A 23,586-nucleotide genomic window follows, 5' to 3' on the forward strand; every position below is an offset into this window, starting at 1 on the left:
ACGTGTCCAGCGCTCATTTCTGTACAAGAAATTGAAAAAATGAAATTGACGAAATTGTTGGGACTTGAATGGGAACATTCAGAACGCAATTTATAAACACTGACATAAACATCGCATCGGATGGAAGCAAGTAAGTCAATCATGACTAGCAAACAAAAATGTTTATATCTCAGAAACGGTTGATCTTTGGACCTATCTTTACTAAAGCTGTTTTACTCAGTACAGTGTGCCCTATACACCATATAAATATTGAATGCTTTTTTTTGAACACCCTGTATAAGAACCTAAACAGCTCAGTAACCTCTTTTAGAAACTCAACTCTCGCCACTTGTCCGCAAAGGGTTAAACGTAGAATCCAGTTTGGAATGCTGCAGCGTGTTAGACTTCCCTTGTGCAGTAATTATGAGACTGTATCTCTAGCTGTTCCTTATAGCGACTATAGGAGCAGTGCAGTAGGCCCTAGTGACTCTGAGAAAGAATGTCCAAGCAGCAGAAGGGACTCGGACACTCCACACATACCAACTGCGCCGAGACTAGGTATCACTGCACCTAGTGGAGATAGCGAGAGTGGTGGCAGCCATTCTCCATCTCCCCGTGCTTCGCGGAGACGGCAGGTAAAGTTGATAAAAATAACCCAAATCAAGCTATTCTTTATATTAACCCTTTGTGTGCCGAGGAGCATTCATTAAAAAATTTATTTACAAATAAAATAAAAGTTTTTGTGAAAGTATATTCTTTATACAAATTTATTTTTTGGTAAATCTATAACGTTTTATTTTTATTTTTTTTTTAGTAATGAAGGAAGTCTAACATGTTTTTAGTATCGTGTAAAAATTTCGCGAACCTTGAAATAAAGTTGACTGAGATATACATGTGAGTTGGTTCTTCGTGTAGTAAAACTTCAAACCAATGTTCCTATGAAATTTATTTACATTAGGTTATGATACTAACATGAAATATACAATGAAATGATATTACCTATGAAATTGGTTCTTGAAGTCATTAATTACGTCAGGAACGAACTAAATATAAAATTATCAATAAAAGAATATAGGAAAATCAAAATTTACAAAATATACACAAACGACTTTTATCCCCTGAATCTGCTCTCTCGCTCGTGACGTACCTCCCACGGCTACCAACCCTACGCCTCACACGGCTATTAACCATACGCCACACACGGACCCTAACTAAACGGGAAACCAACTTTTCATTTACATACATACATTTCTGTTTACAATCATGCATCTATGCTTAAAATTATTTGGCATTTCGCGTATATCTATGAAAATTTCCTCTGGCACTCAAAGGGTTAAGGGAGAGATAGATAGATATCTTTATAGAAGATATACTTAGGTAATAAAATGAGGAATTGTTAGGAGGTGTTAAAACCGAGTTTGTAATATCGCGTTTTTAACATGCAACAGTTGTCGGCCTGCTCGTTTACGAGTAGAGCCGAACATCGCTCGGATACCGCCGGGATTCGATCGTCGTCTCGTCGAAGCTATAAGCTAAAGAGGAATAAAAGCATTAAAAAAAAAACAAAAAAACAAAAAAAAACATTTTTTCATTTGAGCATTCATCCAATCTCCTCACGATTCACTCAAATAAAAACAACATTAACAAGAGGTATGAATCATCGACTGTTGTTTTTCAGAGGACGCGAAATCACTCCTTGACGTCGTTATGCATCATCTCCCATCACCCGTTCTTTTCGATGTTCCGTGAATGCCTTTTCGTTTTGAAGAAGATCATCGACGCGTGCAACGAAAGTTCCTCGCCGCAGAAAGTGGGGGCTTCCAGGCAGACCAACAGGTATTTGAGTGGTTATTCGAGCTAGATCATTAGGAGATTGGTATGCTTGGTCACGGTCATGAAGACTGTACAAGGAGATCCAACTCCCTAAGAAAGTTAATAGAAAATTTTTAGCAAAATCCCGAACTTGAAGTTATGAAAATTTCGTCCACTCGCGGCGCAAGTGTGCACAGACTACGATATATATATATATATATTATCTATTAATATATAGATGATAGCGCCTCAAAAAATTCATATGTATTTTGCAATAACAAATGTACTGGCGGTCAAGTGCAGGGCAATCTAAAGATTATCTGTAGATAAATTGTATACAAATGTATATCGTAGTCTGTGCTCACTTGAGCCGCGAGTGGTAGAAATATTCATAACTTCAAGCTCGGGATTTTGATAACAGTTTTCTAGTAACTTTCTTAGGGAGTTGGATCATCTTATACAGTCTTCATGGTCACAGTATAGGTACAACCACTAGCGTCACTTCGTGTCGGCACCTTTGATGTTGCTGTCCGAGGTCCGCCATGTTCCTGGTATGCACCGCGCGCATATTTAAACTGAAAGAAAAAGAAAGGCAATTGTAAACGGTATGTATAAAACACTGAACAAGTGCCGGAATTTTAAAAATATAGTGTTTTAGTAAAAAAAAACATTCTATTCATATTTTTCTATAAAAGAAAAATATATTTTATAGATTGTAAAAATAATATTCAGATTCCTAAGTAACACAAATTCAAAGTTTAAAATATTACAAATTTATAAGTATAACATAACAGTAATGCGAGTAATCATATGAAATTAAGTGAAAAATGAAAGTAATAATATTACATGGATGTTGTAATAATTTTGTACTTCTAATACGTACCATTTTTTTATTTTATTTATAATCAACGTGGTTACACTTAGATTATCTACAATTGAAATATGCACAATATTTCAAGTTACATTGTAATTTCTTGATTAATAATTCAAACATTTCCTGGAAAAATTTACGACTTATAATTTAAAGTATTCGTCTTACATGGAAAATTCATTTCTGTGAATGACGTGTAACGCTGCGCGTGGTGTCGGTTGCTATTAGTACCATTTAGTGTACAATATAGGAAATAGCGTCGTCGCCATGTTCTTGGTATGCACATTTCCGGACGCTAATTTTGCCAAGTGACGGTACTGGTTGTACTTATACTGTGGCGTGGTCTTTTTCATCCGAGTACTTCTTTTGGAAGGATAAGCGAAATTTTAAAGGTGTACTCTCTGTATGAATTCTTCAAGCACTGTCCTATGATCCGGGACGAGAATTTTTGCTCTTTATTCGGAATACAATTTGTTCGATTCAAGCTAATTTACTGCTACAACATCGTGAAAGGCGTGTCTGCTCGTTTTCATTGAAGCTTTTCTATGGAAGAATAATTAAAATTCTAAAGGGTTACTCTCTGTATGAATTCTTCAGGCACAATATTCTTTCTTTTTTTATTCAGAATAAAATGTACTCAATTCTGAAATTATATCTATTATTATTATTATTATTGTTATTATAATTAAACGATGAATATTCCAGCGCATTTTCGTTCTTCAAAATAAGATTTCATCAGTCCTGGACTCATAACTATTTATTCAATCAAATAGTGAATATTCCGGTATATTAGAACTATGTTGATTGAATAAAATAAGGAACTTCATAAAATTTGTTCAATCTTGTACTCGTAACTATTTATATAATTAAATAGTGAATATTCCAGGGTACTAAAGAAACTTTTTTGAATTTATGAAATAGAGACACGGTGTGGAGTGTCCTGACAGGCCAAGTATTCGAGGGAACGCCGTCAATAGTGGTCCACGACGTGAGGGAAATCGAGACGTGGATATTGCGTTTGCTGAGCAGTCCTGTCCCGGTTCCCACAAAGACACGCGTAGAGGTCGAAATCGTGTCGCAAAGTATGCAGCCACCACTCTGTTTTGCACTCCCAGATCACACTAGATTTTCTCTCGTTGATTTCCCTCTGCATCTACCCCTGGAACTTCTTGGCGTTGACATATGTTTGAAGGTCCTCACGTTGATTCTCTTGGAGCACAAGGTAAGGCAAACAAACTTCTACATATACAGGGTGTCCCAAAAGTCGGGGAGGAGCCGGAAATGGGGGATAGCTGAGACGATTCTGAACAACAATTTCCTTTGCAAAAATGTCGGATGGGGCTTCGTCAAGGAGATATTAAGAGAAAACCTCGATCAATCAGAGCGCGCGTAGACCCTTTGAGCAGCTGCGGTAGCGAAGGCTACGCGCTGGCGGCCGCGCTTGTATGCGGACAAGTAACTCGACGTGCAACGAAGGATATTGACGCTGCCGCCTAGCGCGTAGCCTTCCCTACCGCGGCCGCTCGAACGGTCTACGCGCGCTCTGATTGGTCGGGGTTTTCTCTTAATATCTCCTTGACGAAGCCCCATCCGACATTTTTGCAAAGGAAATTGTTGTTCAGATTCGGCTCAGCTACCCTTCATTGCCGGCTCCTCCCCGACTTTTGGGACACCCTGTATGTACACGCTTACAGATACATATTGATTAGTAGACATTACGTATTTGTGTCGACATAGGAGATTCCAAAATCTATCGCATCAACAAATTCATTCATGCAATACCTTCATATTAATTAGATGACACTGAGATAAGAGAAAAACGGAGTTCAAAGCCACGAATTTAATTTATTCAGTCGATATTCCAGTCACTTGTACCGTGGGCTCTGTGGGATTTTTTTTTTCAAAGAAAGAGTTAGTTGAATCCAGAAAAAAATTGCTGTTGCACAAATAATTTCGCCTCTAATATACCGGTTGAGAGTTAATCCTATTTAGAGTTATCCTAAATATTTTCTGAGAATCTTCTATACCTATTTCTAGCATTGAAATTAATAAGTTAACCAGAGATGGGGGTATTCATATTCTTAAATATGAATATGAATAAATTCATATCACACAGATTTGTAAATATGAATAAATAGATGAATAAAAATAAAGCGTTATTCACATCTTTATTTATAATTAACTCTTCATTAAATAACGTTAATCACTTGCTTACATTGTTTACTATCCCACACAGAATCGTCTTCACTCCAACCAACTAGGTAATTACAAAGATTATGTAATTTATGCAAATAAAACAATCATTGTTGTTATTATTATAAGAAACATTATAGTTGCGTTAATAAACACGTATACGAAACTCTGGAATATGTGTAGGGTTATTTTCATTTTTTGATACACTAAGTTGGTAGGACTGTGGCTGGGGAGATGGCGCGGGAGTTCCGCTGGTGTGTACATTTTGATTGATTTTTGGTCGATCTGATGGAGATTTGAGTTTTATAGAATATTGTTAGTAGATTTTTTAGAGTTTAAGTAAGATTAGAAGAAAGATTAAGAAGAAAAAGTAAAAGAAAGATTAAGAAGAATTAGACCTAAGAGGAATCGCCCAAAAACTGGAAGAAATCACGAAACGGTATATCATAACCTAAATTAGGAAAGCCACATGGCTTCCAAAGTTTCTGGGAGCCTTATGACAACATAAGGCAACCAAACACTAAGGAGAATGAAGGAAAAGGACAAAGAAAGCGTCCACCCATCGGGTATGGGTGGAGCTGAGAGGGATAAATTAAAAAGAAAAATAGAGACAGCGAAGTAGGTGACTACAGGGAAATAACAAAAAAAATATTTCAAACAGAGAAAGAGGAATTACCGGAAGAGAATAAGAGAAAAGAGGTCTTGTACCCTGAGAGCCATAGGGCCACAGCGGTAGTAGATGCTGTTCTTAAAAAAAAAATCAAAGGTGAAAAGAAACCAAAACCTACTAGTAATTGCCAGAGCCGTAGCTAAAGCAAACTGTGGTGTTGTGAAGCTTAAGCCATCAGGATTTTACAAAGCTCAGATAGTTTTCAAGAATAAGGAGGATGCCAATATATTTGTGTTGAATAAGAAGTCCATCAAGGACTCTAGCATAGAGACTTATGTACCCAAATATGAAGTGGAAAGAAAAGGTATAGTAAGGGACTTTTGCGCTGAGTACGATGTCAGCGATATCGTACAATATGTCAAAGCCCCTTGCAAAATATTATTCGCAAAGCGGCTAAATAAAAAAGTGTTCGAGTCAAGCACCCAAACGTACGTTGGATGCCAAGTGACTCAGTTGTTGTCACATTTGAAGGGGACATGATCCCAGAATTCATCCAAGCGTATGAGCTTTATAATCTAAAAGTGAAACCGTTCATTGAACCAGTAAGAACATGTAACAACTGCTGTTATTACGGACACTCCAAAGGTAGGTCCAATAAGACACCCAGATGTAACAAGTGTGGAGAAAAAGAGCATTCGGCGGACAATGAATGCAAAATGGTAGAACACCTGGTATGCCTCCACTGTAAAGGGAATGACAAGACGTTTGACTATAACTGCAATGAATACAAATTTAACAAGGAATTACAAAATTATATAGTTTACAATAATGTAAGTATGTTTGAAGCTCGTCAAGTGATAGGAGAGCAATTTAAAAAGGGGCAAATAGTAAAGACTACAAATAACGAAATCAACCCAGATAGCACAGGGACGTCTTATGTACGTCCATAAGATGTCCGGTACTGGACGTTCGGGACGTCTAGATAATGTCCAAACGTCCCCTGAACGTCCTGTGAACGTCCCTGGAATGTCCCAGTTACATCGCAGGACGTCCCTGAGACGTTCGGCGTGGACATTCTATGTACGTCCCTGGGACGTCCAACGTGGACATTCCCAGAAAGTTCTCTGTAAAATTGAGATTTAAAAAAAAGTTAAATTTTAATTTTATATACTTCCTTTTATTTGTTGGTAGATTTTAGTTAACTGTATTTATTTCTTGTAACTGGATTCCATGAAAACGACGAACAAATCTTTCAATTTTTATTTACCTCCGGCGAGATTCGAGAACTCACGATTTTCGAACTACAACAACGCAACCTGCTTCCTCACTTACCCATAAACGCCTTTGATAAACCGACTCATATTTTAGACTTATATAGTGACTCGCATTAATATTCGGATACTTTTTAAAACACAATTCCTTCTTTTGAAATTGGTCTAAATGACTTGAACTTTTTTTTGAAAAGTTAGAAGAATTAATTTACTAGGCAATTCTGAATAGTTCCAAATATTACATACATATCACATCTCATATGTACAAAAAATATTGTTTTTCTAATATTGAATAAACATTTTGTTTTACATGTGCAAACATATATTCTCTTGCGAATATTAGATAAATATGTGTTTTATCTACGGAAAAAAATATTCTGTTGCGAATATTAAATAATGACTGTATACCCAGATAGCACAGGAATAGGAACGTCTTATGTACGTCCATGGAACGTCCGGTGCTGGACATTCCCAGACTGTTTTCTGTACGTTCTCTGTACGTCCATGGGACGTCCGGTGCTATCTGGGATAATAATATTAATTTAATAATAAAATTAATAATAATAATAAAAATAAATAATTAAATACAATTAATATTAATTAATTAATTAATATATATAAGTAGTATATATACATATATATATAATATATATTTATTAATATATATATTAATATTTATATATATATAATAATTAATTAATTAATTAATTAATATTAATTTACAATTGTAAATAGTGTATTTTATATTCGGAAAAAAATATTCTATTCTACATATTGAATAAATATTATATTATAAATAATATTTATTTTGTTTAAAAAAAAGTATTTTTCCCTAAATCTAGAAAGTTCAAAGCGGACATCCCTGGGTCGTACAAAATTTAAGTCCCATGGACGTTCGTAGGACGTTCCGGGCGAACGTCCCTGGGACGTACAGAATTTAGGTCCCATGGACGTTCGTAAGACGTTCCGGGCGAACGTCCGACAACGGACATCGGACGTTTGGACGTAAACTGGACATAAAATGAACGTCCGGTGCTATCTGGGAATAGACCAGAACCTATCCGAGTAACGAAAGAACAATTCCCTCCTCTGAGGGAGATTTGCGCAGAAGATTCTCTGAAGTTAAGAAGGGTAGGAGGAATAACTAAACCAGAAAATAAAGAAAATAAAGTCTGGAATAGAACCTCGGTCAAAACGTATGGTAGGCCAGCCATGATTAAAAGAAATGACACAAATTAAGATAAAATTGAAAATAAGAGTACTAAAGAACAAAGTAAAAAACTTGAAGTAGTAAAAGAGAGAAACAATGAATGGATAATTCATAACGGAGAATACGAAATTAAAAAAGAACGCTTCGGTATGGTATTGAAGAACAGTAATTTATCAATGCCATCCTGTAGCCTAGCGTCAGATAAGGGTTCAGCACCTATAACCGAAATGGGCAAACAAGGGATCACAAATAACCCAATAGAGAAAGAGAAACAATTAGATCAGGTAATAAGCACTGTAATCAACAGAGAGGAAATAACAAGTAAAAAGGATACAAACACACCAGTCAATAACTTTAAACGAGAAAATAGAATACGTATACCAGAAGAAACCGCTTCAACATCAACTGGCCAGCCTTCAGGCTTGTAGTTTGCTCCAGAAAAAGTAAAAGGAATAACTTTCTTTTCTCTTACTTAAGCAAAACCAGGGTACCAGTTGAATTTTAGTCAAAGTATTCGCCTAAAAGTTATATTTGAGTAATTTAAAGTTAAATGACAAACAACGATAAGATAAACCTAAGAATTTGTCAATGGAATTGTAGAAGTATCAGAGGTAGGATATATGAGTTAGAAAGATACGCAGGTAATTGGGATATCATGCTTCTAACGGAAATATGGTTAAAACCAGACCAAACAACATTCCATGTAAAGGGATTTCAGACCACAAGGTTTGACAGAACCAATGGTAAGGAGGGTGCTACAGCCTTCCTGGTTAAAAATAATAGTAATTATAAAGTAGTTAATTTAGGCCTTAGACTTAATTCATTGGAGATTGGATCCATTTCGGTCTCATCATCCAAAGGAGACCTTCTGATTACAGCATGCTACAGATCCCCAAATAGGGGGAATAACTTAACAGCTAGCGAATGGACAATATTTTTGGATGGAATTATAAGCAAGAGCAAAGGTATGTACCTTATTGGGGGAGACTTCAATGCTCATCATGCACCATGGGGGAGCAGAGAAACATGTCAAAATGGCAGAACTATTTTTGACAACACAGACCCATGCTTCTTCACTTTACTTAATAATGGCAGTTGTAGCCACATTAGTGGCTCAATAGTCAACAAATCCTTCATTGATTTGACTTTTATTTCGCCTAACCTTGCACTCGATAGTGTATGTGTTAGCGTCAACGTCCTTAGGAACCTTTTACGGTAAATAGTTAGTCGCCTTTTGGACTGCGACAGTTTTATGGTAAGGTCAGAACGTACGGATTCCTGATGAACGCGGGGCGACCACCATGGGCGGTCGGCTGGCGAGAGATGATGCCTCGGCACTAAGTATCAAGTGACGAAGGTCTGTTTGTTTATATTTAACAGATGTGTCGATTGGCAAGCAACCCGACGTTGCATTGCCTAAAAGTACAAAGACGTTGACCTAGGAGATCTGGCCACGGAGTGGGAAAGGCATTTGGCTTTTGGTAAGAGGACTGTGAGGAACAGCACGGCACTTACCCCAGAACCGTTGAAGGGAAAAGTCGTTTGTATTTTTCTAACATATGGAAAACGGAATCAGATAGTTGGAGGAGCAATCATCTTCCAATAACAACAGAAATCCAAGTGATTCCGAATAGGCTAACTAAGAACCACTATAAATACAATACCAGATTGATTGATTGGACTAAATTTCGCACCTATATGGAGAATCACGACTCCTGGTTCTACTCTCTTGAATTCCTTAATGCACAGAATAGTGATAAATACAATAATTTCGTAGAAACTATCCATAAAGCAGTTGCAGACTCATTACCAATACGTAAAAACAAGAGAAAAAGAATTCCAAAGAACTCCAACAAAAGGCAGGCTACCTGTGTCTGGTGGAATGACACCTGCGAGAGAGCCATCAGAGTTAAATAAAGTAGTTGGTTGTCACTGCAGCACACATTCAACCTAGAAAAATATTTTGAATATAAAAAAACAGAAGGCAGAACGAAAGCGATATTAAGGAATGAAAAAAGAAACGCATTTAGGAATTTCTGTGAATCGCTGAACAAAAATAGTAACTTATCATTCGTATTCGACAAAATTAAAAGATTTAAGAACTATTTTACCAAACCTCAATCCTATAGTGAGAATGAAGAATTAATAGATAATATGAAAGCACAAATAGAGAAGATGTGTGCAACCCTTAGAAAAGAAACTCTTTCACAAATTAAAGACAGCACACAAGAACATTTTTTAGAGATGACTTTTAGTATGGAGGAACTATAACTAGGACTGAATAGAGCTAATAAATTATCCAGCCCAGGGATTGACAAAATAAATTACGAGATACTGCACAATTTACCGGAGTGTTCTAAACGAGTCCTGTTAAATATTTACAACGATATCCTCCATTTCGGCAACTTTCCAGAGCCGTGGCAAGAATATTTGTGTTTATTCATTCCAAAAGGAAACTCAAATAAAGTTAGACCAATCAGTCCCGTATCATGCTTACTTAAGTTAATGGAAAGAATGGTCAACGACAGACTAAATTGGTGCCTAGAACATAAAAATTTAATCTCCAACTCACAGTTGGGCTTCAGGAAAAACAAGTCATGTATAGATAGTCTGTCAATTCTAACTACAGAAATTAGCAAACAGTTTTACAAAAAAAGTAATTTAGGCGCAGTTTTCCTGGATATAAAAGGGGCATATGATAATGTCAAACCCATAAAATTAATTAACGACCTTATTGAATTGGGTATCCCGAAGAAAATTATCATGTTCGTGTACAACTTGACATCCGAAAGAAAAATTCATTTCGTTAACTATCCCTATGACATATGTAGGTATCAGATCAGCTTTCAAAGGCCTTCCTTAAGGCAGTGTTCTATGTCCAACAATATTCTCGATCTACATAAACAAATTAGACACTCTTCTTACCCCTCAAACAAGAATATTGAAATTCCCAGATGACATCGTAATCTATAGTAATGCAGAACCCGTTCAGGAATGTTTAAGGGGGTTAGAAAACCAAGTAGAAATTATGTCAAGAGAATTGAAAAATAGGAATTTATCGCTGTCTCCAGAGAAGTGGAAACTGATAATATTCTCAAAACAGAGGAAAAACTTTACGAACTACTCTAGTACTCGAGTACTCAGTACTACAATATAAAAATTGAAGATAAAGTAGTTAATAGCTCAAACCATGTACAATTTCTAGGAGTTACATTAGATAGAAGACTAAACTGGAATGAACATATCACACAAACCATTTGCAAATGCTCAGTACCATTGAAGATAATGTATTGCATTAGAGGAATATGGTGGGGAGCCGACCCCGTTACGATGATCACACTCTACAAATCGCTCATTAGATCACATATAGAGTACGGAGGGTTCCTGATCTGGCCATGTAGTCCGTCTGCTTTCAAAAAATTAGAAAAAATGCAAGTGAAATGCCTCAGAATTGCCATGGGGTACCAGCAATCAACCCCGAACAACGTAGTATTAACAGAAACCAAAATCCCCCTTTTGGAACACATATTCAACTTCCTGTACTCAAAACACATTCTTAAAAGATTATCATCTGAAAACTCTACAGTAATCGACTTATTAGAGGAATTAACAATATAGCGGACAGATTTGAATTTGAGAACAACTTTGAGAAAATAAGACTGTTAAAGATTTTTGAAGATATGAAGATCTACTCGGATATAATAATCAAAACAAACAACATATCCTACTTTGAAATGGATTATGCAATCCAACTACACTGCTTCAAACAATTAGCGGGACACTTTTTCAAACCGTCGCGGTCGTAACTATGGGAGTTTTCAACCGATTGAAATGAAACTGCGTGAGGAGTACTTTTGAAGTGTCCCCTAGGCACGCGTAAAGTTGCATTGGCGAGGGTTGACGCGAAGGGGTTGAAAAATTCAAGAAAACCTTTGGGGCGACCCCTTGAAATCCCTCTCGGACAAACCCACCTCCTCTAAAATCCACAATTCTTGGATGACGGTCTCGCTTTTGGACTCAATGCATTCTCTGGACTCCCCTGATTCAGAAAATGTCATCACTCATACCGTGCACCCCATAGGCACCCCTTAGAGGAGTGGTCGACCCTCAAGTGTAAGGGTTGGAACGTTGTTTCATTGCGTGGATTACATGTCCAATAGTCCAGGGCATCGCGGCGACATAGTTTTGATGTCTTTATCCCGCGTAAATGGCAGTAAAATACGAAAATGTCGATTTTTTTTGTTAAACTTGCTTCCAACTTCAGGCCTATCTGCAGAGTGAACGAGTAACCCCACGTCAACGCCTTTATTAACAGATCCTCAAAAAATCAGATTTTTTAAATCACGCTTTCGTTATCAAATCGGAGCAGTTTTGAAAGAGTAAAGCTTCCCACAGACTGCTCTGACGAGGCGTGGCCCACGTCATAATAAGACGCGTGGTATGAAATTCTAACATAGGGTTTTGCGTGCCGATGTTCACATTACGCTGACGTGACGTGGGAAGACGTGGGCTAGCGGTACACGCTGTAATTTAAATTCTAACATAGGGTTTTGCGTGACGACGTTTACATTACTTTTTTTTTTTTGTTTTACGTGAAGGAAATCTGATAACAGCCACCTGCCACTCGCCCGGGGGAGCGGGTGGAAGGTAGTGTGGAGTTATGCCCACTAAAACCTCCACGGAGACCTTCGGACGCTCTACCAACACTGGCGCCTTAGGAGGAGCCGCATGATCTCTTATAGAACGCTGCCCCGGCTCCCCCTCGCCTAGGCCGGCCATCTGGTAACTTATGGCCGGTCGTGTCCCGAGGGGGGAAGATTCTGTCCCCCCTTGTCACCTCCCAATCTGTGGTGCAGGGAGGCCGCGCCCCGCACTGCTACATCTTGCCGGCCGCATTTCTAGCATACCCAGAGCCCTCGTCCTGGGTATCGCGACCGCCAGGGGGATCGGCATTCAGCTTGCCGTCCCCCCTCTCCCGTCACCATTCATCCTCGGTAATCAGCTGGCGGCTTGTCTACAACCATCCCCGCTAACATCATTAATTCGGGAACCCGACGGCGCGACCTCTACCAGGGCGCCGCCGTCCCCGGTTCCTTCGAGCGGGCGGCCTCCTTCTGCGAGATAACTTCTACGCAGAAGGAGACCACCGCCTTCCAGTTCTCCTCGCTCTCCAGCATGGCCCCAGCTACTGCTGGGAGCGAGAGGTCATGCCTGATTTGGGCCCGTAGGACTCGACGTTGCGCTGAAAAGACGGGGCATTCCTCCAGCGTGTGCTGCGCCGAGTCTTCCTCCTCGCCACAGTGGTGGCAGGCTGCCGCAGCTTCCTTCCCTATGCGACACAGGTAGACACCAAAGCAGCCATGCCCGGTGAATACCTGCATCGCCCGGTAGGTGAGCCTACCATGCCACCTCTCCCTCCACCTTTTGAGGTATGGCAAGAGAGCCCCGGCGATGCGCTCGCCGGCGTGGAAGCTCAGCCCCAGACGCCAAGTCGCGAGCGCCAGTCGGATATGGCCAGGGCTGGCCTTCGAATTCCTCGACCGTTTCCATCTCTGGCTCCGGCGGAGTCCTCCGAACAAGGCGGGTAGCCTGCAGTTCGAAGGGTATTTCACCCGCCAGAGCTTACACCGCCACGTAGGAGATGGTGCGGTATCCGCGGATGACTCTTATGGCCATTCGCCTCTCCAGCCGGCGCAGCAGCTGTTTAATGCGCCGGCTTGCCATCGCGTCCGAGGCCCATACTGGGGCCCCGTACAGCATCATAGACCGCATCACTCCCATATATAGGCGGCGTACACGATCCTCAGATCCCCCGATATTGGGCAATAGGCGACCAAGCGCGGCCGCTGCCCTTTCCACACGGGGGACCAGACGGTCGAAGTGCGCCTCGAAACGCCAGTGGCTGCCGAGGACGGGGCCGAGGTACTTGATTCGGTTCTCGACCTCGACACAGGCTCCACCCACTCGGACCCACGACCTGGCCAGTGGCCGAGACCGAGGCCCGCCATGAAACCATATGGCCTCGGTCTTTTCAGGGGCCACACGAACAGCCGCCACCGCCACCTCTGCACGGCGGATGGTACCCCCGAAAGTACTCCCGACGGCAACCATTAACGTGTCGTCCTTGCGAAGACTGGCGCCGTCGGGAAGCGGGGCCCGCAGGACCGCATCGTAGTCGAGGTCCCACAACAACGGGCCCAAAGCTGAGCCCTGTAGGATTCCACGGTCCACCTCCCTCCGTACCATACCGTACCGGGCCGGGTACTCTATCCACCTGTCGCTCAGATAGGCCCCGATCACCTGCCTCAGATAGGGAGGTACTTGATGTTAAATTAGTGCCTCTCTTATGGTTTCCTAGGGCAGGGTGTTAAAAGCGTTTACGATATCCAATGATATCGCTATGCACACCCTGCCCCGGATGAGTGCACTCTCCGAGAGGGACCGGACGCGCTTAATAGCGTCAACGGTTGACCGGCCCTCTCGGAAGCTGAATTGGCAGTCAGCCAAATCGGGACCAACGCGCGACAGGTGGCTGGAGAGGCGGGAAGCGATGATGCATTCTAGCATCTTCCCCACCTCATCTAGGAGACATACTGGCCGGTACGCGGAGAGAGAATCCGCGGGCCTTCCATCCTTCCTGAGGAAGGCCATTCGCCCACACTTTCAAAGTGTTCGGGGAATACACCCGACTCCAAGCAGGAGGTAAACAGTCTCCGGACCCTCCCGAACAGGACGCCCAGGGCCACGGTTCAGACTTTGCCGGATATCTCATCCGGCCCCGGGGCGGTATTCTTGCCTCGGAGCCACCGTATAACTGCGGCCATCTCCCCATCCGTGACCCCTACATCGGGGGGCCGCTCAACTTCGCGGTCCTCCGTCCCGGGCAATGGTCGGGTCGCCTCCCCGCCAGGGAGAAAAAGCGCGACCACGACACGCCCGAAAAATTGGGGGTCTAGGCTCTCCGTGAGCGGGGGCGCCCAAGGGCGAAGCCGTCCCATCTCCATCTTGTAGGGGCGCTCCCATGGATCCCTGTCCAGAGAGTCGAGGAGATTCTTCCACGTCTGGGCCATACCCTGTTTGATGGTCAGCTGCAGGGCCACGACCTTCTCGCGGTAGGCCCGATACAGCTGGGCAGCCCTCTCCAAATCTACGCGTCGTCGCCGACAGGCGCGGGCATACTGGCGTCGCGCGCGTATGCATTCAATACGTAAATCCGCAATGTCGTGCGACCACCAGTACACCGCCTTCCTCGGGTGGACCCTGGCCCGGGGCATAGCGGCGTCACAAATAGACGTCACAGCGCCCCGGAGCCATTGGGCATCTGCCCGTCGACAGGCCCGGTTGGACGTTCGGGGCAGGCCACAACTAGGACTGCCGCCATCAGGGCGTCCTGATCGAGCTTCTTTAAGGTCCATCGCGGTGGCGGCTTTGCCGCCACTGGGCGGCGTTGGGGGGCACTGGGCGGCGTTGGGGGGCACTCTGGTCGGCGGAAAGGCCGATGACCACGTACCTGTGGTCTGATAACGATTCAGCCTCTCCCGCCACTCTCCACCCCGAAATAGGTCGCACGGCTGCGAGGGAAGCCCATGAGAGGTCTACAATGGACCTCCCATTTTCCCGCACGCATGTATGGACGGAGCCCATATTAAGCAAACGGAGCTCCAGTCCAACCCCCCAGTCGATAACTTCATGGCCCCTTGCGTCGGTCCCAGGGGACTCCCAGGCTTGAGCCTTAGAGTTAAAATCCCCCAGGACTAGCAGCGGGCGAGGAAGACAGCGTGAGATGCATCTCCCAACCTCGTCCAGATACCCTTCGAAGATCGCAAGGGACCAGCTCGGCGGCGCATATATCACCACCACCGCGATACCTCCCTAATCTGCGGCCAGGAAACCCCTACCGCGTTCTAACAGCGCCAGCGGCGGGGTTCCCGGCCTTCCATTCCACACAATGGCGGCGGAGCACAAAAGGTCCCCCATCCAGTATGGATGATCGGGGACTCTACGGCTCCACCACCACTGCCAGCCCGGCACCCCACTCGACCAGGGTTTGCATCAGGGATTCTGTGTCCTGGCCGAGTGGTTCAGATTTACTTGTAACGTTCACATTACCCTGACGGGACGTGGGCTGATGCTATCTGACAAAATATGCGTTCTGACGCGTCAGGACGCTTTCTAAAATTCTGTTTTCCATTGTTAAGAGATAAACTAATTTCAAAAACGTTAAAACTGCACTAAAGAGTATTAAAGGAATTTCTAGTTAATTTATAAGAATTTATACGACCATTAATTTATACGAGCAGCTTTAAATATAATTGCTTAAAAGTACGAAAAAATGCAGTGAAAAGTATGAAATAATTTCATTATTACCAGATCTTGTAAAATTATTGAATAAGGAATTTTTATTATTGAAAAAATTAATTTATATAATTATTTACTTATTTATACCAATATTTATTTTAATTTTGACGAAATTGATTTGATTAGTTATTCTTCTTTCTGTAAATTTATATACATTAAAATTATTCATATTGATAATTATATGTTTAGGAGCTAACCCTTTTTATACAAAGTGGTTGAGCTTCTAATTCAAATTATTCGTTATTATGATCAAAGCATCTTATTGCTCAATCAGTTTTCTATGAGGTAAGATTATTTCTTATATTATTGTCCGTTTGACAAAAAAAGGTATTCTTCAGGTAAAAAATATCCGAATTATGTGATGTTTGATATTATTTTTATCGGAAAAACATAAAGAATCCATTGACATTACTTTTCTGACAATCTGATGAAAAATATAAACATTTTATGTATAGCAGTTCATCATTTTACGATGGACTGCCCTTCTTTTGTTCTCGGCCGAGCGCCTACCTGGGGTCGCTCAAGGGTCTGGGATCGAACGGGCCATCGACTCATCAATTTTTCATAAAATCGAATTCTTTATTCTTCATCGAATCTGCATGAACGTGATGGCATTGTATTCTTGGTGTTCTCCCGATTAAAATGATATCTCACATCGCGTAAATCGAACTATTTTTAACGAAATAACTTTTCAATTATGCAATCAGATTTTTCATATAATTTCGTTAATTATTGCCCAAACTATGTCACGTGTGGTATCATTTTCATTGCAAAAACATCAGAAATCGTTTGACGTTGTTTCCGCAAAGTTCTGATAAAACTTGCGGAGGTTGGTATTTTCATTTTCTAATGGCGTCTATCTGACTCCGCTTCATGTCCGACATGGACCCACGGAGCTTGCCCCGTCAGCGCAGTCTGTGGGACGCTTAATAAGTGGCCCGGGCGGAGCCGGCATTCAGAAGTGGAGCGAGGGTCTGCAGCCATACGTGGTCAGCCCACATTAAATTGGAGTCCGGTCTGGTCTGACCACGTATGGCTGCAGGCCCTCGCTTCACTTCTGAATGCCGGCTCCGTCCGGGCCACTTATTACTCTTTCAAAACTGCTCCGATTTGATAACGAAAGCGTGATTTAAAAAATCTGATTTTTTGAGGATCTGTTAATAAAGGCGTTGACGTGGGGTTACTCGTTCACTCTGCAGATAGGCCTGAAGTTGGAAGCAAGTTTAACAAAAAAAATCGACATTTTCGTATTTTACTGCCATTTACGCGGGATAAAGACATCAAAACTATGTCGCCGCGATGCCCTGGACTATTGGACACGTAATCCACGCAATGAAACAACGTTCCAACCCTTACACTTGGGGGTCGACCACTCCTCTAAGGGGTGCCTATGGGGTGCACGGTATGGGTGATGGCATTTTCTGGATCAGGGGAGTCCAGAGAATGCATTGAGTCCAAAAGCGAGACCGTCATATAAGAATTGTGGATTTTAGAGGAGGTGGGTTTGTCCGAGAGGGATTTCAAGGGGTCGCCCCAAAGGTTTTTTTGAATTTTTCAACCCCTTCCGTCATCCCTGGCCTGTTTCAAAGAGGCGTTTTTCTACACCCTCCCAATGCAACTTTACACGTGCCTAGGGGACACTTCAAAAGTACTCCTCACGCAGTTTCATTTCAATCGGTTGAAAACTCTCATAGTTACGACCGCGACGGTTTGAAAAAGTGTCCCGCTAATTGTTTGAAGCAGTGTATTTAACCCAGACATCGATCTGGAATCAGGCAAAAGGTTAGCGGAGTCTCCAGTTCCAAACATTGATTTTAAGTATAGGTTCCAAGACGGACGAAAAGAGTTTACCCACCTATTCACCGACAGATCTAAGATTAGTATAAACAACAATCACAGTGTTGGAGGAGCTATTTGGTGCGAAGACGAGAATTTCAGGGATAGTTTGAAACTGCCAGACTTTTCTTCCATTTTCACGGCCGAGGCAGTGGCATTACTGGAAGCAATAGAAATAATACAAAAAAGTGGACGTAACCAATGGAGAATCTTTTCGGACGCTCTCAGTGTATTAACAGCCTTAAAAAACAAAGCCAATTTTGCAAAAAAATCAACTATAGTTCAAAGAATTAAGGAAAAATTATATTTAAACTCAAAAGAAGGAAAGATCATTCAGTTAATTTGGATCCCAGTCCATAAGGGAATTACAGGCAATGAAAAGGCAGACATGGCAGCAAAAATAGCTGCGACATCAGGACACACAATTGATATGGGAATACCGTTCTCCGATTTGTGCCCAGTCGCAAAAGAAAAATTTAATAAAATGAATAATACTCAATTAATGAGAGAATTAGAAATAAAAGGGAAACGATACTTTGAAAACTTTTGTAAAGACAATAGTAAACCTTGGTTTCATAAAGAACGTTTATCAAGGAAAACAGTAGTTTTAATAAACAGAATAAGAGCCAATCACATCCGTTTGAAGAGTAACCTATTTAAAATAGGCATCGTTTCAAACCCGACATGTGATTGTGGACAAGAACCGGAAGAACTTAACCATGTTCAATGGAGATGCAACAAATTTAAGAACGAAAGGAGAATCATGAGGAAGAGTTTAGAGAAATTGGGAGTTAAAGGAGCTCCGTCAATCGAAGACCTATTGAAAAACATAGACTCTCGGATAGTAAAAATAATTACAAAATTCTTTTTCGACTGTGATATAGTTATATAACATAAGCACTAGGGATTTATATAGCTCAAGTAACGAGCCGGTATTTTTATAGAGTTCCTAAGAAAGACTGACTAACATGCAGTCACAAAACTACAGATTAACTATTGAAATCAGAGTGCGCAACTTAAGGGTCGCTCAGATTACTCTGACGTGACGTGATCCCGCGTCATAAGACGCGTGATATGAAAATCTAACATAGAGTTTTGCATGGCGACGTTCACATTAATCTGACGTGACGTGGGCTGACGCCATCTGACGCATCGTCAGATTAATGTGAACGTCGCTATGCAAAACCCTATGTTAGATTTTCATATCACGCGTCTTATGACGCGGATCACGTCACGTCAGAGTAATCTGTGCGACCCTTACGGATAACTAGCAATAAGGAAACAAGGCTGTATACATTTTAGTTGTAAGCCAATAAACGTATTAACCTACATTTTTACTAACCTTTAATATATATCTTAATAACTAAACGTGTTTTAATAATTCTCCTGGTAAACCGAGTTCCTTCTACATATATGTATCTATAGGCAGCTTGCTTGTTTTATTTGCATAAATTACATCATTTTTGTAATTACTCATTTGGTTGGAGTGAAAACGCGTTATTCACATTTTTATTCATAAATTTATTCATATTCATATTCACAAATCCGCATGATGTGAATATACTCATATTCATATTTATGGACATGAATACTCTCATCTCTGAAATGAAGAAGAAGAACGGTCCACGAATTAATGTTCTGCATTTGTTTTCAGATTGTGTTGCAATCCCGCGACTACAATGCCCTGTCGATGTCCGTAATGGCGTTCGTAACAATGATTTACCCTCTGGAGTACATGTTCCCTGCAATACCGTTGTTACCCACGTGCATGAGCTTCGCGGAACAGTTGTTGCTTGCACCGACACCATTTGTTATCGGAATACCCGCAACTTTTTTATTGTACAAAACGAACTTTAAAATGCCCGATGACATATGGCTAGTGGATCTAGACAGCAATAAGATAAACGCACCCACTGGCCTGGGCGACCAGTTGCCACCGTTGCCCGAGCCAGAAGGCAGCATACTAAAGAACCACTTGAGACAGGTAAATAAGAACGATTAACCGAAATCACGGAGAAAATCTATTCAAGCGAGAAATAAACGATCGGCGCGGTTGTGAACGTTATTAATTAATCCCTTGCTCCTCCGTTCGGTTCTGCAGGCGATGCAACTGATGGACCAAGCTGGCTCTGGTGTAAATATTTTCACTACCAATTTCTGCATGTAGCGTTTAGCTCTCACGTCCTTGTGTTGTAGTTAGCGGCATGGAGATTATATATAATATTTATATTTCTTTTTTTTTCTTTATATATATACATAGAGAGAGAGAGAGAGAGAGGTTCACAGAGTTTTCTATTTTGACTATTCGAGGGAAGGTAACGTTTTTTGATTGAGCCGAGAGAGTCACAAATGGTATGGTTGCTCCTTATTGTGGGGATTGTTCAGGCTTTGGGTTGGGTCACCAACAGGAAATTACAATTTTATAGCAAACTTTGGGAGGAGTTTTGTTGATTTTGGTAGAAATTATTCATTTCCTGGGTTCTCACGAGGTAACTAAAGTTTGACAAGAAATTTTGTAAGGATTTTTGTTGATTTTATTAGAAATTCTTCATTCTATGATTCCTCACGCAACTAAAATTTGACATAAAACTTTGAAAGGTGTTTTGTTGATTGCATAAATAATTCTCAATTCTTTGGGTTCTCGTAAGGAAACTAAAATTTCACAACAAAAATTAACACAGTAAGTTTTATTATAACATTCTAATTCTCTGTTGGGTTCCTAAAGGAAGCTTCGAAATAAGGAAAGCAACGTTTGTGAACGTCCTAGACAATCAAACACGAATTGTTCTGTGCACCTTATCGATGCCACCCACAGAACGCGAACCATTAACTTGATTTTATTGTTTAACTCGATGAAGAAGAGCTTGGAATAGAAAAGGAACGTGTAGGAAGCCTGGCCATAGAGTTAGATCGATTAGACGTAGTTGCTTCAGTGATAACGCCGAGAGGAGTTTCGTTCGAAGGCTCTAATTAGGGAATCGTTTCAATTGCTTCATTAGTCGATTCTTTTTTCAGGCAATGGCTAGCATGACTCCGCAATTCCTGCCGCAAGACAATCCACCGCGAATGACGCTTCAGACTCCCAGCAGGAGGGAGAGCATGTCTTCTCATCTCGCCAATTTGAAGTAACTTTTTATACAATATTTTAAGAATAATTCCAAGCAAAAAAGACTCGAAATTTCAACATTTAAATAAAGTTTAAATGTGGCGAAAAATTCAGATCAGTGATACTGCTCTTGTAAGAAAATGACCAAACCAAAAACAACCATCGCCACAGTGATTCAAATGACCCGAAAACCCGGACAAAATATAAGGAATCTTCTGATTTGTATGAAACTTCGTATACTGGTTTTTTTTAGTTCGCTAATTACAAATCTGTAATCAAAATTTTAAAAATGAAAATGGCGGATCCAATATGGCCGACTTGTATGCCAAAAAGTTAGAACCAATGTAGTTGGAACCAATTATGGTCTCATTATGATCACAAACCTCTACTGCATTTAATGACACCAAAATAAGCACCGGGACGCACAGGGAAGTATAACAAATTCCTTAATAAAGTTTTAGAATAAAAAAAAAATAATTGAATTCTTGATTATTTTTAAAATGTAATAACTATGTACATATGCATAATTAGAAAATTCTAATTGCCATAAAGTATAGTATAGACCTTCCATAACATTTTCCATAATGCAAGAATGTATATTATGAAACGCTGTTTCACAAGATGGCTGACGACGAAATGTATACCACAAAAACTTGTAACTTTCGACGAAGCACACTACTTTATGAGTGCGCAAATGGAAAAAAAATGATATCGGCACATTATTCTTCACATATTTGACTACCTTGAGCAACAAAAAATTGTTGGCCTAGGTAAAATTTTAAAAATTTAATTTTGTCCAGGTTTTCTGGTCATTTGAACCACTGTGGCATCGTTCTCTATCTAACGAACTAAACCGCCTTTTCCAGCGTTTCCTCGATGAAACACAGACCCAGCGTCGACCACCACGGGCATCCTCAAGGCAGTCCACTGGGTTCTCCCGGCGCAAGCATAATGCCAGGACAAGGTCGTCGAGCCTCCCTCTCGCAATCGGGGGGTTCCTCGTCTCCCCAGAAACCTCCATCCCAGTCCATCCCTCCGTTCAACCCCTTCATCTACGCGAACGACGTGGACTCCGTGGACATCGCCACCAGAGTGGCGATGGTGCGGTTCTTCAACTCTCAGAACCTCCTGGCGAACTTCACCGAGCACACGAGAACTCTGAGGCTGTACCCCAGACCCGTGGTCGCCTTCCAGATCAATTCGTTCCTTCGTTCGAGGCCACGCGCCAGCCATTTCCTGAACAAATTCGCGCGAACACAGGCGGTGGAATTCTTGGCGGAGTGGTCTCTCACGCCCAGCAACGTGGCGTTCCTCAGGGTTCAAACCGGAGTGTTCGATCCGACTCAGATTGGCGACAAGCCCAAGTGGTACGCTTCCGGGCTGGAGCCTATCTACTTTCCTGTCTGGGACTCCGGTAGCTCGCTGGCGAACGCCCTGAAGGCCATGAAGGAACACGAGAGTCAGCCTACCGACGAAAGCGGATCGGACTCTGAAGGCGCGGAGAGCACTAGTTCCTCTTACTCTTCTCTGAGCGACTTCGTCTCTGAGATGGTCTCGTCAGACTTATCGCCCAGTAAGTAACTTGTAATTGTGTTCAAGTACTAGATCGTGGGCCAAGCGACTGTATTTTTTGGTTCTTCTGAGCAGATTGTATTCGAGGGATGCGTGGAAAACATTATAGATTCGCAGGCGAGTTTTATGTCTTGTAATTTATGAGCAAAATCGAATCTGGTAGAGTGATGACTAGATTGCGGATTTTATGGATTTATGATGTACAATAATGTATTAGATTGTCCCAAAAGTCTCTTTAAATATGTGATTCAATTGTGTGCAATACATTTTGCTCTGTTACTGGTATAAAATCAACTTCTAAGGGATACGGTTGTCTATATTGGTACACAGGTTGTCCCAGAATTAGTGTAAGAACCGGAAATAGGGGTTAGCTGAGACGATTCTGAACCACAATTTCCTTTGCAAAAATGTCAAATGGTGCTTCGTTTTAAACAAAATGATATCAATGATCTTCAAAACAAGGTGTTATAATTATTGGGTTTCCTTACGTAAAAAATGCCGGATGCTTAAGAAGAATGAGGATAAGGTTCTTAAAACGTGAGATGCACACTTCCCTTGAAAACATTTTATTCGAATACTTATTTAAGGGAGTGGACTCCCGTGCCTTGTATGCGCTCGTACGCACTCAACAGCTCCACATCACTGTATACGTACACGGAACTTCAAGGGCTTGCGTATTGTCCTATTTTTGTCTCGACAATGCAAATTTAAGACCTCTCAATAGTCGTTTCCGCTAGATAAATGTTCAAACTTGTGCGCAAGCTCCCA

General features: G+C 41.4%; 2 protein-coding genes across 5 annotated transcripts in view; both read left to right on the forward strand.

The window, feature by feature from the left end:
* The window catches only part of LOC128895467 (ATP-dependent DNA helicase Q5-like), a 154,962-nt gene that overhangs the window by 82,631 nt on the left and 48,745 nt on the right, over positions 1-23,586 (forward strand). The window lies entirely within an intron of this gene.
* LOC128895128 (MAP kinase-activating death domain protein-like) overlaps positions 78-23,586 on the forward strand; it is a 41,769-nt gene continuing 18,260 nt past the window's right edge. For 2 of the 4 annotated variants that reach the window (XM_054157636.1, XM_054157711.1), the window contains exons 1-7: positions 79-614; positions 1,658-1,815; positions 3,584-3,884; positions 19,795-20,124; positions 20,242-20,274; positions 21,156-21,265; positions 22,113-22,819. In XM_054157636.1, coding sequence (XP_054013611.1) covers positions 159-614; positions 1,658-1,815; positions 3,584-3,884; positions 19,795-20,124; positions 20,242-20,274; positions 21,156-21,265; positions 22,113-22,819 — 2,095 coding nt within the window. In that variant the 5' untranslated portion in view covers positions 79-158. Of the gene's footprint in view, positions 615-1,657; positions 1,816-3,583; positions 3,885-19,794; positions 20,125-20,241; positions 20,275-21,155; positions 21,266-22,112; positions 22,820-23,586 lie in introns of all 4 variants that reach the window. The other 2 variants (XM_054157453.1, XM_054157544.1) reach the window with 2 other exon arrangements.

This window comes from Hylaeus anthracinus, unplaced genomic scaffold, assembly GCF_026225885.1.
Source record: "Hylaeus anthracinus isolate JK02 unplaced genomic scaffold, UHH_iyHylAnth1.0_haploid 0, whole genome shotgun sequence".
NCBI classification, from domain to species: domain Eukaryota; kingdom Metazoa; phylum Arthropoda; class Insecta; order Hymenoptera; family Colletidae; genus Hylaeus; species Hylaeus anthracinus.